General features: G+C 35.4%; 2 protein-coding genes across 3 annotated transcripts in view; one reads left to right on the top strand and one right to left on the bottom strand.

Moving 5' to 3' along the window:
• Positions 1-3422: 3422 nt before the first annotated feature.
• Positions 3423-6284, bottom strand: LOC109086429 (homeobox protein SEBOX-like). Of its 2 annotated transcripts, XM_042723424.1 has the most exons (4): positions 6099-6284; positions 5628-5830; positions 5461-5541; positions 5175-5378 (listed from the first exon to the last, which is right to left on the bottom strand). In XM_042723424.1, the coding sequence occupies exons 1-4, from the start codon at positions 6196-6198 to the stop codon at positions 5310-5312; spliced, it is 453 nt and encodes a 150-aa protein (XP_042579358.1). In that variant the 5' UTR covers positions 6199-6284; the 3' UTR covers positions 5175-5309. The 2 variants fall into 2 exon arrangements, with proteins under 2 accessions (XP_018956336.2, XP_042579358.1); XM_019100791.2 differs by having other exon boundaries at positions 3423-5541.
• Positions 6285-9237: 2953 nt separating this feature from the next.
• The window catches only part of LOC109083697 (uracil-DNA glycosylase-like), a 6884-nt gene continuing 1019 nt past the window's right edge, over positions 9238-15102 (top strand). The window contains exons 1-5 of the mRNA XM_042723436.1: positions 9238-9545; positions 11948-11977; positions 12614-12711; positions 14421-14509; positions 15057-15102. The exon at positions 15057-15102 is cut by the window's right edge and continues 133 nt beyond it. Coding sequence (XP_042579370.1) covers positions 9375-9545; positions 11948-11977; positions 12614-12711; positions 14421-14509; positions 15057-15102 — 434 coding nt within the window. The 5' untranslated portion in view covers positions 9238-9374. The remainder of the gene's footprint in view (positions 9546-11947; positions 11978-12613; positions 12712-14420; positions 14510-15056) is intronic.

Raw genomic sequence — 15102 nt, 5'->3', positions numbered from 1 at the left:
CTGTTAGACCGCTGAGGCTTTGATCTGAAGCGCCTAGTATGTGCAGCAGTCGTGCGCATCCGTAGACTAGAGCAAGTTAATTCGCACACTTTAATAGTATTTATAGCTCCTAACAGGCTGTGTGACTATGAGAAGTTATTACCTCAAAATGTACGTCAGTATGCAGTTTTCACTATTGCTCTGTGCCACTGCAATTATACAGATTGGAACAGACAAAACAATATCGAATATAACTCTGAATGTGTTCATCTGAACGAGGAATGTCAGACATGCCTAGGATGATTTGGGGGTGAGTAAATCTTTGGCTAATTTTCATTTTTGGGTAAACTAATTAGGAATTAAGATAAAGAATTAGTTGTGAAATCACCAGGAACAATTTAGTCTCCAGCGCCACCATTTTCCAGAACTGCAACCTACCTGGAGTCTCCAGAAGTACAAGGTATATCCAGTTCTCAGACCTTTTACGGGTTTGGAACGACATGGGGGTAAGTGAATAATGAAAAAAAAATTCATTTGGGATGGAGTATCCCTTTAAGATTGATGTTGTTTGGAATTGGTAAAATGTGCATGGAAAAAATATAATCAGAATCAGAATTAGAATTAGCTTTATTCGCCAGGTGTGCGCAAACACACAAGGAATTTGTTTTTCTGGTACATACATACATACATGCATACATACACATCTGACATGAGAACAGAATAAAAATAAAATAAAATTAGTAAGTATGAATCTGGAACAGTAGATTGATTTATGTACAGATTTGTGCAATTTTACTCTACATAGAACTGTATAAATAAAGAGATATGCATATGTATTTACATAATACTTGAGAAAGGCAATCATTTAAGATGTAGAATGATTTACGGAAATGAATTACAGAACACAGGTAATGATTCATGTGTTAGCTGTTTAAGCTGGAGATGGCATAGGGGGGAAGATGTTTTTATGCCTAGATGTTATAAGAATATCAACTTACATAATAATTATGTATGCACTGTATTTTCCCTCTTCCACTGTCATCAGTAATGCAAGGAATGTGATTGGTTGTCAAGGCAGCCAATCAGAATTTAGTAGCCTCGTCTCTGATTGGCTGGAATTATGGCATATTGTAATGCTGGGTTGTGTTGAGCAAGCCAACCATCGGCATTTATAGAGCACTGAAGACGGGCATCAAGGGAGCAAGCTAGTGAGACATTGCACACGCGAAAGAGAAGGTCTGCACACATCCAAAATTAGTTTTATTTATTTATAAATTTGATGTGCTCAAAATACTTTTTTTCTTTGCGAGATGAACATTTTCTCCATAAAACTCAGATCGCCTGTGTGCAAAATGCACTTGTGTGCTTAAAATATGATCTTTTGCACGCAGAATTGTGGCAGAGATCTAACCCCATATATCACCAAATCACACAAAGAGTGCAAGCACGTTGATTTATTAGTCTATTAAAACTCAAAATTCCAGGCATTCTAAATTGTAGACGGCAAAAATGCTTCTGTGTGTTTTTTATATTTATATAATTTCATATAGTTGACTTAATCTATATCACACAATGAGTAAATTTTTTCTGCAGATATCAGCATGAACACATTAAATAATCATTTTATACAAGTTCAGTAAAGCAATAAGTGACTTACATTTTAGACATAATATTGCTTGTTTTTGCTCAATTTTGCTAACGAAAATAGTTCCAAACAAAAATCACTGCACTGTTTTGCATCTCTGAGCAATGAATGGTGTTTACTTATTGAATGAATCAGCTTTTGGAATGAATCGGTTTAATAAATGATTCAGTGATTCACTCATTAACACAGTTAAATGCTTTGTTTCTGAATGAATTAGTCATTTGAATGAATCGGTTGAATCTCAATGACTCACTTAATAACAGTCACTTGATTTTAATTTCACATTTCAACTATTTTTTTTCATGTTTTAAATTATTTCAAATATCAGTATTCAGTGTTTTATGTTAAAAACAAAACATTAGGTCTATTTATGCATCTGTATAAATGCATCTGCAGTTTAAATGCATCCATGTCCCCTCTGAGATACATAAACTGTAAATACATCTAAATGCTATTTCAGATGCAGATTCCAGAAATGTTTTCTGTTGGAATGAAAGAAGCTAAGTACTGTATGAAGTGCTTCTTATTCTTACCCAAAAATACAAAATGGAAGAAAGAGTTAAAACTGAACACAATCTTGCTACTCAAGCTGTGAATGAACATTTTTATATATATTTATTTGTGAATGAACATTTTTATATATATTTATTTGCTTCTTTTCCATTCTGCATTTATGTGTACTTTTACTTTCAATACTTAAGTATGTTTAAGATTTTAAAAAATACTTTTCATACTTAAGTACAATAAATATCACATAGTTTAAGACTTTTACTCAAGTAATATTCTAAATAGTGACTTCAACTTGACTTCAAGCATTTGACACTATAGATCATGACATACTCATAGATCAAATGCAAAACTATATGGGTATTCAAGGACAGGCTTTAGATGGTTCAGATCCTACCTGCCCGATCGTTTTCACTGTGTCTATTTACATGGGGAATTATCTCAATTATCGGCAGTGAAGTATGGAGTGCTGCAAGGATCTGTCCTAGGCCCTCTGCTATTTTCAATATACATTTTGCCCATTGGTAAAATTATTAGAAAATACGGGATTAGTTTACATTGTTATGGTGATGATACTCAACTATATATTTCCACAAGTCCAGATGAAACTTCTAAATTATCTAAACTATTTTAGTCTCTTTCTGCTTCTCTGTTTCTGCCACAGGACTCACATCCCAAGGCAACTAGGAATTACACAAGCTTCAGTCTGGATCCAACCCTTACGAAGATCTGAGATAACCGAACACCTGAGAAGAGATGATGCCAACGTCCCAGAAGACCTCAGATGATGCTAACCCTGGAAAAACATATAAAACATTATAAAACAAATTTTGCCTAATTGCAACATTTAATCGCAATCGCAAAGTTTAATCACAACATACAATCATAGCAGTTAATAGTGTCTGTTTGATTATGTGTAGTAATTTGTAATTAACTGCATGATTCTTACTGTACCTTTATGCCATAGTCACCACTAATAACCTACTCCTAAATGTAATGTAGAAACTTAATATTTTCTGTAAAGCTGCTTTGCAATAATTGGTATCGTGAAAAGCACTATACAAAGAAATTTGAATTGAAATTAACTGAACTGAGAGCAAGACAGTCTCGGTTGAATGTCCACTTCTGAAACCAGACTGGTTGCTGTCGAGGAGGTTGTTCTGTGTGAGAAAGGCATAAACTTGGTTGAACATAGCTTGTTTAAGTGTTTTTGCAATGAAAGGAAGAAGGGAAACCAGTCTGTAGTTCTCTAAAAGAGATGATTTAAGGGTGGGTTTCTTAAGTAGTGGGGTTATACAAGCCTGTCTAAATGCTGAGGGAAAAACACCATTGTGAAGGGTGTTAATGATGTGTCAATGATGTGAGAGAGTGCAGGTACAACTGCAGGAGAAATGGCTTGAAGGAGTTATACTAAGGAGTTATACAGATAGATTGTTGTTGTTGTTGTTGTCGTTGTTACAGTTAAAATTTTGGCTGTACTGCCATCTTGTGCTGTAATAGTAAAATGAACTGGAGTCTGAAAAGGAAATGAAAATGAAAAGGAGTTATTCAGGATCACCTAACATTGTGTATTGATCAGCCTGTCTATGATTATTATTATATTTCCTGTTTTGGTTCTAACAAAATAAGCACATATCCCTTCAATATCATCCCCTGGATTAAACGATGTAGCTACATCAGGAACACACACATACAAGCTGACACACAAAACAGAGTATGACTGTAGATTTGACACTCGGATTATGAGAATTTATTATATTTTATTTGAAGATTATTTTGCTGTGGAGATGATTATGCTACATAAAGATCAGTGTCCAGTAGGTCAGTGGAAACCTGGGAGGTCCCTGCTATTTTCACCATAATTACTTTGATAGTAATATACTGTTTGGATCTTCAAATCCAAATGTAATCTAAGACCCATAAGCTGATAAAACATGAGCCCTGAGGTTTTAAATTGTTTTATCTTTCATGTATTGTTTTGTTTTTTCAATTTATTGTTTATTCTCAGGTTTTTTTATTTATTTATTTATTTGTACTGGTGAGGTGGAATTTAGATTTAATTTCTGTATCCTGCTACTGCAACACATTTTATATTATATGGGATTGTCTCATATATATAAAAACCTCAATGCTTTTGATGTTATGAATAAAAGATTAGTCGAAACTGATTTGTGTATTAGTACATTAGTACATTTGTGTATTAGTTAATAGTTCCTTATGCAAACAAAGAAGATGCTTTCTTATGAAAAATTGGTATTGTCAGATTGAGACATTATTTTAGATACAAGTGTAATGCCACACATAAAGTTTTTTATTACAAAGATACTTTTAATTAGTTAAAGGTGAATGTAAATAAATAGATTAAAAAGTGATTAATTTACATAAATATCAATGCACACCATGTGAACATCTTAATAAAAAGAGAATACAGAGGAAACTTTTCCCATCACACCCACAGAAAGACATACTCTTCAAAAACAAAATTATGGTATTAAATCAAAAACGGACAAGGAAACAACACCTTTTTTTTCTTTTTTTCGCAGTTGGCTGACAATAATAGCAATATTTTCACAATCTTTTTGAACAACCCTAAACTAGAGTTTCACATTTGCAGGTATCAAGATATCAAGTAACACATGTTTCAGTAACACATATTAACTACCTTAATGACGCATAAATTGGTTCACCAAAGAGATTATTTTACAATAGTGTTTATGTAACAATAAATAAAGTGTAGGCTATTAACTACTGTACTGACAGTCTTCCAAATTGGTGACTACAGCCGCTTTATATATGAGGTCAGAGATATCTCCCAATGAGGTCTGAGGGTAATGTGCCAGAGCTTGTCTTTGAAGTGCCTCCTCCAAACTGGTTTGATGTGTAGGAATCACTTGGTCCACAGACATGGAAGAATATATGGCCTGATTGGCAGTGCAGTAAGTTTTCAACTGATGTCCAGAAAAACCTTCAGGGTGAGCTGAAAAGCAATTAATCTGCCAGTGACTGCTTGATTGGTTATGGAATGAATATTGAGCCAACCGGTCTGATGGGCAATTGGAGAAAAATGAAGCTCCAGGTGTTTCAGAGTGTCTGTTCCCCCACTGTAGAACTCCAGGCAGGTCTGGAGAAATGTCTGGCAGGGTTGGTGTTGGATGCAGAAGATTTTGAGACCAGGGACTCAGGGCTGGTCTAAGGCTTTGCTGATGGTGACACAGGCCTCTGTTGGCCTCTGGCTTGTCTCTTTGTTCTGGAAAGCCAGAATTTTGTTCTGGGTTTGAATCAAGATGGATCGGTGAAAAAGTTGCTACAGGTATAGAGTTAGAACTCACTTCCCTGCCTGGACTTCTCCTAACTGGTGCGGTCAGCTTCTTGCTTTTCATACATCGAGCTCGTCTATTTTGGAACCACACCTGCAAAGGAATAGTAAAATGTAAAATCAAGACAATATAATACTAATAATAATTATAATAATACACATATTGTCTAGTCTTATTACCTGAATTTTGCTTTCTGGAAGTAGTGTGAGTGCAGCCAGTCGTTCGCGCAGAGTGATGTCTGGATACGGTGTAATCATGAAAGCGCGCTCCAATTCTGACAATTGAGCGCGGCTAAAAATCGTCCTCTTTCTTTTTCTTTGCCCCTCAGCGTGGTAAGTTTTTTCGAGTTCAGGAGAGGACAACGAATTCTTGGTTGTTACATCTAAAGATCAAAGTCAATTGTTTTGAAAAATTTTGTCAGAAAACACACACACATTCGTCTCGACTGGAAATAGGAATAGGATTGACTAGATATTGACTAGAATAGGATAAAATGTTTTATAAGGATTTTTTTAAAAAGTTCTTATATAGAACGTTCTTTTTAGATTCGTTTTTAAAATATAAATAGGCGAAAATAAAAGGAAGAACCAATAATAATAAAAAGAATGAGAATTCCATTATTAATGTGTTTAAAGGTTACATATTCTCACCTGTAATCTGGACCATGTTTGTGTTGAAGATAAAATCTCTTTCTGTCTCCACGCTTATTTTTTTAACCAAATCGAACGATTGGTCAAAAAATAATGCCATAGTCCTTAATTTGCACAACAGAAGTTTAGTGATGCGCGCTCTCTCCCGAATCTATCAGAGGTTCCAGTGCTGCCCTAAGTCCAACGCTGATGTGTTTCATGGCGCATTTAAACCCACCTACTTTATACTCGTCCCTTTTCACACCCACACGCTCCCATCGCCCTTCAAGGTGTCGTCGTTGGCACAGCACAGCTTACATCAGAGGAGAATAAAAAAGCTTTCAACTTTGATCCCCCACCCGCACTAAAGTAGCTAATCCTTCTACATGTCTGGCAACTTCGTATAGCCATCTCCTATAACTGCCGCGTCGACAGGAAAGCAGAGATTCAGATTCTGTCTGATGGGCGCAGCTGTCTATCACAGATCTTTTATCAGGCAAATAAGCACACACTTCACCTGCCTGTTTCTGTCTCTCATGAAAGGTTGTAGAAGATATTTTCACAGAAAATGTTGGAGGTGTTCGATCAAGTTGTTTCAATGCAAATGTATATAACTATTATATAAAATAAAATAAATAAAGTGGAAAATTGTAAATAATTACGCACTAGCAACATGAAATAGACTAATAAATAGTCTATAAATAAAGCAATAGGCTATAAAACAGCGTACAAAATAAGAGATCACTCAAATTATTGAACATGAACACTTACAATAAAACGGGAATAATTGTGGAAAAAGTTATTTCTGCTGGATTTGTCTTCATCAATAATTCGGTTCAAATTCGAAATAAAATTCAAAACAAACAAAAAAATGTGCTATGAATTTATCACAGCATATTGTGAATAGCTAGCTTGATTTTTTATTTTAGTTAAACATTAAAAAGTAGAACCCAAACCTTTCTATCTATCTATCCATCTATCTATCTATCTATCTATCTATCTATCTATCTATCTATCTATCTTACAGTATTTACCTGTTCTTGGTGCGTTTTTGTAATATCCAGGGACATATTATTATCTAAGGATGATATTACTTGGTCGGATTAAGAGCGGTGTATCCTACAACGAATGAACAGTAATCTAAACCAGAGATTACTTCAATAATCTGTGCGTTTTTGAACTTTGTCGGCATGAGGCTCCATCACTTTCAGGTCAAAATTCGATTTTTTTTAGCTTATAGGTCTATGTGCAACCTTTTGGGTAAAGATGATCTCTTTTTCTGATAATTTCAATTAAATTCGATTTCAAGGCAGACTTCACCAAAAAATATGACCCCCTTATATTATATAATCTAGCTCAATACATGTAGAATACACATAGGCCATTTCAGACGCTTTGATATTAAAAGCCTATTGACAGCGACAAGTACAGGCTATTAGGCTACTGCTGAAACACACCAGGCAAATGAACATCCATAGGGGAAAAGTGTATTTTCCTGGTTTTGTAAGAGCTCAGTGAAAAGTGATTTATGGAAGGTATAGGATAGTCAAAAGGGTTTTATTTAATAAAAAATAACCTTACCTATACATGGCGATTCTTGTAGCCTATCGGATACTGAAGGACCAGAAGTCGGGACGCAGACTCGGGTCGCGCACGAGGACGTCGGCTCTCACAGAAGCCGTTTTTTTCCTTTTTTTTTTCTTCTTTTTTTCAGATGAGAAAACACCACCAACAACAATCCAGGCATTCCAAACGCGAAAAATGTACTCAAATGTTTCGTTTAGAACTGAATAATTTGGAAGTATTATTATTAATGTTAAGTGTTTTGTTTTTGTTCATATCTTCAACATTGCCTTGATTATTGCTTGTTTACTGTTTTGTTTTGTTTTGTTGTTTTTTTTTTCTATAAGAGATTGCCTGTTTTATGTATTTTTTTATCAATGTTTTTTTTTTCTTTCATTTTTACAGAAGGAAATTAGCCTTTTTAAACCATAAACCACACCTGGATTATAAATATAGAATATCAAACCAAGTGGCTTGAGTAGGCTACGGTACACATTTACTTATGACTATCTTAATTTTTAATTATTTTTAATAAGTTCTACTTGTAGTCTTTTATGTTCTAATAACATTTAACAGAGGTGCTAAATAATTTTCATGTCCGCTTTGAACACTAGGCTATCTATTTTTGTTTAATTTTAATTTTAGGCTATGTGAAATAGGCTATTTTTGTTCCTAGCCTAACCTTTGTTCAAAATAGTAAAACATTTTATCATTTATGTGCTGCTCAATATGTGGAAGACAATGGGAGTGAACAAGAATGTTATCTGTGTGTGTGTGTGTGTGTGTGTGTGTGTGTGTGTGTGTGTGTGTGTGTGTGTGTGTGTGTGTGTGTGTGTGTGTGTGTGTGTGTGTGTGAGGAAAAAAGGTGTATGGTAGCCTACAACTTCAATAGGCCTATATGTTATTCCGTGGCAGTATATGTTATATGTGTGTAATCATACAGCATTTTGACAATTATGATCACATTTGAGAAAACAATTAAACTTTGTTTGGAGATGAGAAGAGCATTTGGTTACGGGATTTGATGGAATGTTTGTTTCACCAGTGACCACACAGGGTCGCTGTGGTTATGTTGACATGCCTCTCTTTTACTTTTCATATGATCTTCTCTGGTGTCCTTTGTAGGCTTCTTTCACGGCGCAGTCCTATCTCTCCTCAAAAGCCAAAGGCTAGAGAAAAAACATTTATATGAGGCTAAACATTAAACTTAGTTTTTGACATTTGAATTATTATTATTATTATTATTTTTTTTTATTATTATTATTTGTGCCCATTGTGGACATAATTATAGTCTACCAAAAGAATTGACAGTACAAGATACTCACCTAAAAATTTGCAGTTATGTATATACCAAGAGCAAACTGAAAATAAGAGTTTGTGTTGTAATTAAGAAAAATATTAAAGGTTTTTATTCAGATTTTCCTCCTTGAGAGGTATATAGGTTTCACATAACACCGTCACAGAAAAATATGTTCAATCGTCACAGAGCTTTTTTCCCTCTATATTTATTTGTGCTGTCACAAGAGTAACATTTATGTTAAGTTTTGAATGTACCAACCATTATCTTGTCACCCTACACAAGTTGAAAATGTTACGCCCTCACGTAATCTACGTCACAGACGTCTAGCTGGCGGGAGATACAGCAGCTCTCCAAACACTATCACGCGTCCACCTAGAGAATTGTTCTTTTAAAGTTTGTTTCGTTTCGTTTAAATAATCATTTAATTTGTGGAAATGATTGGACAGAAAAGTATCACCTCATTTTTTTCGCCAATATCCAAAAAAAGAAATCTGGACGAGATACTTACATGCCCAGGGGATGCAAGAGATCATGTAAGTAAAAAAGGATTTATGCTGGAGCGATTGGATATGCATACACTTTTCGCGGGAATTATGAATGAAAGTGTCTGTGTTTTATTTATCTGTTGAACATGTTGTCATTTATTTAGCAAAAAGAATTGGCTCTGATTGAAACCTCGCTATTTTATCCTTCCCGCTAAAGTTTACACAATTCCGGAAGTAGTTTTACGTCACTTGCCTAAACGAAAGACAGTGCAGATTATTTCAAACAATTTACTGCGAAAATGAAATCATTTAATTTCAGTTTCACGTTTGTTAGTTTAATTTAGCTGTATGTAACTAAGATTTTCTTGAATTATGACCGCCACGTGGTAAATCGCTAAAGGATTATCGTATCGTGTAATTCACGCTATAAATTGGCATCAAAACTCATGCATTTTTGAGAAAACATTCTTTGATTATAATAAATAAGCAATGTTTTCCAACATAGCTTGCCATAGGTTTTTAAATCTAGAAAACATTCTTTGATTATAATAAATAAGCAATGTTTTCCAACATAGCTTGCCATAGGTTTTTAAATCTACAAATGTCTCGTACAAAATGCAGCGGACTAAAGAAAACAATATTGCCAAAAACTAAATCATGCCAAAGGATATGAGAAAAAACAAAGGAAGTACGAGCAGAGCGCGTCAACGATGTACATCCTCACTGTGTCCCCGCCCTGAGTCCTGATGGCAACTTGAACGAATTTCATTCATATCCTAAAAAATCAACATGTGAGAAGAGACATTACAAAAAGGCGGCTCCAAAAAAAGGTTCGCTTTGCAAATCAAGCCGAAACCGAACGGTTTGATTGGAGATGAGCCTGGTACAAGAAAGCGCTCTTTAGTACGTTGGTAACTTAAGAATTCGGTTAAGCCTTACTTTAAATTTACAGAGAGTAAGTAACTAACTAACACATGAAGTGTTTATCGAAGGTAAAACCTTACTGCTGCTATCCATTTTCAACTTTCTAAAATGAAGATTGTTTCCACGTGATAAAGGATATTCCGTTCTTAGCTTTAATAGTGTTTTCTCTTGTTCGCTGGGTTAATGTCATTTGTTGCTGAGGAGAGGCAAAAAACAGTTGGAGCGCACCATCTCCCACCTGAAAATGAAGTTATTTGGAAACCTGCAAACACGAAAACATGTGACAGAGCTGGAAGAATAAAAGATGTAAGTTGGATGTCATGAAAAACTGTTTTCATATCAACTTTCATGTAAGTTGGATGTCATGTTCATATGTTAGGCAGGTCAAAATCATTGGTTGTTTTCCTGACTATTATCCATAGAAGAGATTGGGTCTTTAATGTGACCACAATTTTTTTGACATGTTGTATTTTGGATGTCATTATGTTATGATGGTTGTTCAGGAGCATAGTTTGCACACAGTGCTTATGTTCTTACTTTTACTTGAAAAGACCCCATGATGTCAAGTTTTGTAGTTTTTTTTATGTTTGTTAGCTTTACAGTCATCCCCTTATTTCACATATAGGCCTATAATTGTGGATAACTAATTTGATGTTTACATTTTCAGCCTTAAGATGCATTTTTGTATATTTGCTCATCAGCAGTATTTTTCTGAAACATGTCCAATCAGAAGTTAAACAGACATTTAGAAAATGTCTTTAAGCTGTTTATGATTAAGAATGTATGTAAAACTTCTTTAAAAAAATCAGCTTTTCAGATTCCAAATGACATGCTTATTAAGGTGATAGTTCACCCAAAAATGGAAATTGACATTATTTACTTACTCTCATATTGTTTCAAACCTGCATGACTGACTGACTTCTGAGAAACATAAAAGAAGATCTGCTGAAGAAAGGGAGTCATACAGGTTTGGAACAGCTTAAAGGTATAGTTCACCCCAAAATGAAAATTCTGTCATTAATTACTCACCCTCTTGTTGTTCCAAACCCCTAAGACCTTCATTCATCTTCGGAACACATATTTCTGATGAAATCTGAGAACTCTCTGACCCTCCCATAGACAGCAACACAACTGAAATGTTCCCAGTCGCAGAAACATAGCAAGGACATCGGTAAAACAGTCCATGTTACATCAGTGGCTCAACTTCAATTTTGAGAAGCTACGAAAAACAAAAATAACTATATTTAACAATTCTTCTCCCCCAGTTACCGTCTTCGGCCATTTTGGAGAGCACCATGATGCTTGTGATCGCTTTCCCCAGAACACAACATAATCAGTGTTGTTTACTTTAAAGAGAAAACGTACACATGCTGAATGTAAACAACGCTGATTACAAAGAATTGTTGAATAAATTTTGTTTTGTTTTTTCGTAGCTTCGAAAAGTTGATGTTGAGCCACTGATGTTACATGGACTTTTACCGATGTCCTTGCTACGTTTCAGGTACTGGGACAACTGCAGTTGCATTGGTGTATATGCAGATTCTGAGAGCTCTCCGATTTCATCAAAAATATCTTAATTTGTGTTCTGTAGATGAACAAAGGTCTTACGGGTTTGGAACAACATGAGGGTGAGTAATTAATGACAGAATTTTCATTTTTGGGTGAACTAACTCTTTAAGGGTGAGTGATTTATGTCAGGATTTCTTTTTGGGTGAACTATTAATTTAACAGACATCTTGGAGGTTTGCTGTCTGGGTCTGTATGCTAGTGTAATTCTAAACATTGATAGTTCATTGTTAAACGATATATGCATTCAAAAATGACAGTTAGTAACAAATCAAGTTAATCATTTATGAAACAAATTCAACTATAAAGCAGCTCTACAGAAGTCAGTGGTGTCATTAACTAACTGGGTTCAATTCTGATTATGTTCTCATCCGATAGTGTGTAGTCAAACTGAAATATTCCGAAATATTTTTACAGTTTCTAAAAAAAAAAATTATTTCTAAATATTGTCTAATCAAATGATTTCTAGAACAAGAATCATCTCCGCCATTATGTTCATTCTTATACTGCTGGTCAGAAACCACTGACTGGTTCTGCAGGTGGATATGGCTCCAATGTTGCTGTTCCATTCAGGGCACTCTTGAGAGAACAGCCTTGAGTAATTTCATTAACCATTTGTTCAAAACATGCCAAGGGTTGCTCCTTAAAATACTGCATGGTTTTCTAAGAATATAATATTTTGTTTCTTGTGATGGTAGGTTAAGGTTGTGATTCTTGGCCAGGATCCTTATCATGGACCTAACCAGGCTCATGGGCTTTGCTTCAGCGTGCAGAGACCTGTGTCGCCTCCACCAAGGTATTGCTCTGCAGGCGTCAAGTCAGGGATTATTTTTTTTTTTTTTATTTTGATTTTAAAAATAAATTTAATTTCAGATGTGCTGTATGGACTTGAGTTATTTTTTTTGGTTTGTTTTACAGTTTTGTTTTTATACATTTTTTCTTTAGTTCATGGGTGCAAAATTCAGTTCCCTGGAGGGCCAAAGCCCACAGTTTTCAATTAGGGTTGAAGCTAAGCTCTACAGGGCTGCACTCCTCCAGGAAGTTTTGTGGCCCTTCTTTAGTTTCTCAGTCAGCAAGCCAGAAGAAAAAATGTGTTAAATACAGGAAGAAAATAAAACTACACTCGGTTCTCCTTTGTCCAGGGGTGTCCAGTCCTGCTCCTGGAAGCCTAGCATCTAAGTTTTGATCCAGCACACTTGCCTGAAACTTTTAAGTAATCCTGAAGACCTTGATTAGCTTGTTCATAAGTGTTTAATTAAGTTTGGAGGTAAACTATATATATATTATTAAAATTGTTATATTATTGTCAGATAAATATTCAGATTTTTTCCCCCAGTAGTCTGTTTTATTCAAACAATTATGGACATTTTTGCATTTAGATACAGAAAACTAAAGAACTTTGTCTGTTGAATTTTAAAAATAAATGACCAAGCAAAAAATCTTGATCTCCATGTCTGCCATGCAAATCAACTGTTCCTGCTCATCTCCAGACTGGATGTCTTCTCTCCACTTCCCCTCATGGCAGATTCAATTATTAGATCTGTCAGCATTAATATTTTTATTCTTGGACTTTTTTTGGGGGGGGGGGGGGGGTCAAACTGTAACACCGTGTCCCAACCAGACGTGACGCAAAGCATCTTTTCCATGTAGTTTTTTGTCCTAATCACCTGTGACAGTGACACGGGATTCTGTTGTAGAAACTGTATTATTTTCTGTGACGTCGTGGCTGAAACAACACAAACTATGACAGTGATAATAATCTCAGGAAATGACTGCTTTATTCAAAGTGTCTAATGTGAGTTTGAATATTATTTTGTGATCTTTATAGCCATACTGAAAGCAACAATAGATGTTTTACCTTAGATCTTGAAAATAAATTACAGCAAACTTGTGGTACGTTAAAATTGTCAACTCAATGCGAACCAGCATGTGTATTCTGTAACAAAAATGGTATCAGACTCATGTCACACCGCATGTAGTGTACTGTAGGTCAGCGTCATGGATTATAATTGGTTCTATTGTATTTTGTTGCGTCGCGCCGCTCACGTCTGGTGTACACACGATGTAAGTTTAATGTCACTTTCTGATGCTGCGTTTGAATTTTCATGCCACTTTATTTGAAATAGCGCAGGCCAAACATTTACACATGAGGTGGATGTAGGTTTAGGCTTTATAAAATCCATGAGGAGTAAGGCTGGATCTAGAAGGGCCTGGTGTCCTTGGGAAAAACCTCCAGGTTGAGAAAGGCAATCAAAGGCAGATTTCTGTCAAGCATAACACTCAGGTTCTTAACTGTAGAAGACAATGGGAGTAATGGGACAACCACTGAGTGACAAATTACATTCTAGCAGCTTACATTTACAGGCCTTTGTCCTGCTAATCAAAATCTCGTCTTTTTAAAAGTCACTGCGCATATAAGCACAAGCATGTTACAAATTATTATAGGGGCTAGATGATTGTTTGTTTTTTGATACAATGATTTAATGTCACTTTTGCTGTTCACAGCTTGGTGAACATCTTTAAAGAACTGGCTTCAGACATCGAAGGCTTTGAGCATCCTGGTCACGGAGATCTTACAGGATGGGCAAAGCAAGGTGTGCATCCTCTTCTTTCTCCTCTTCATGGAGTACATGTTAAAAGATAGTTCACCCAAAAATAGAAATTCTGTCATTAATTAGGCCTACTCACCCTCATGACGTTCCAAACCTGTAAGACCTTCATTCATCTTTGGAACAGAAATTAAGATATCTTTGATGAAATCCGAGAGCTTTCTGACCCTCCATCAGGAACATTGAATCAGCGTATGATGCCATTCATTTGCATGACCAGTTGTTCTTTTTGCAGTTCATCTAGTTGACAGTTGACTTTAATTTATCCATCATCCAGCAGTTAGTCTCTGCCAGTGTGACCATTTTGTAACTCAGTGGATAGACAGATGTCTTATCCAGCCATCATTTGAAACTTTAGCAAATCATGTGAAATTGTTGGCCAGTTCCATTAAAATCGCTGACTTAAATTTGAATTAATGTATGCTAATTCTGAAGTCATGTCCTTTGTCCTTTTTATTTCTCTTCATATAAGCTAATTTTCGTGTGCATGTAAATGTGCTCAGTGACATTTCTTCATGAATGTCTTTTGTAGGAGTTCTGTTGCTGAACGCTGTGCTGACTGTGCGCGCACACCAGGC

The sequence above is a fragment of the Cyprinus carpio genome, chromosome B5, assembly GCF_018340385.1.
Source record: "Cyprinus carpio isolate SPL01 chromosome B5, ASM1834038v1, whole genome shotgun sequence".
Lineage (NCBI taxonomy): Eukaryota > Metazoa > Chordata > Actinopteri > Cypriniformes > Cyprinidae > Cyprinus > Cyprinus carpio.
Note: the sequence above shows the minus strand (reverse complement) of the source record. Positions and strands in the feature narration are given on the sequence as shown.

What these genes read in the sequence shown, in the direction of transcription:
- LOC109086429 (XM_019100791.2), bottom strand. Translation starts at nt 6,198, where the DNA reads ATGGCATTATTTTTTGACCAATCGTTCGATTTGGTTAAAAAAATAAGC. An exon ending in AAACATGGTCCAGATTACAG is followed by an intron (nt 5,831 to 6,098) that starts GTGAGAATATGT and finishes TTTGATCTTTAG; the next exon opens with ATGTAACAACCAAGAATTCG. An exon ending in TTCCAGAAAGCAAAATTCAG is followed by an intron (nt 5,542 to 5,627) that starts GTAATAAGACTA and finishes ATTCCTTTGCAG; the next exon opens with GTGTGGTTCCAAAATAGACG.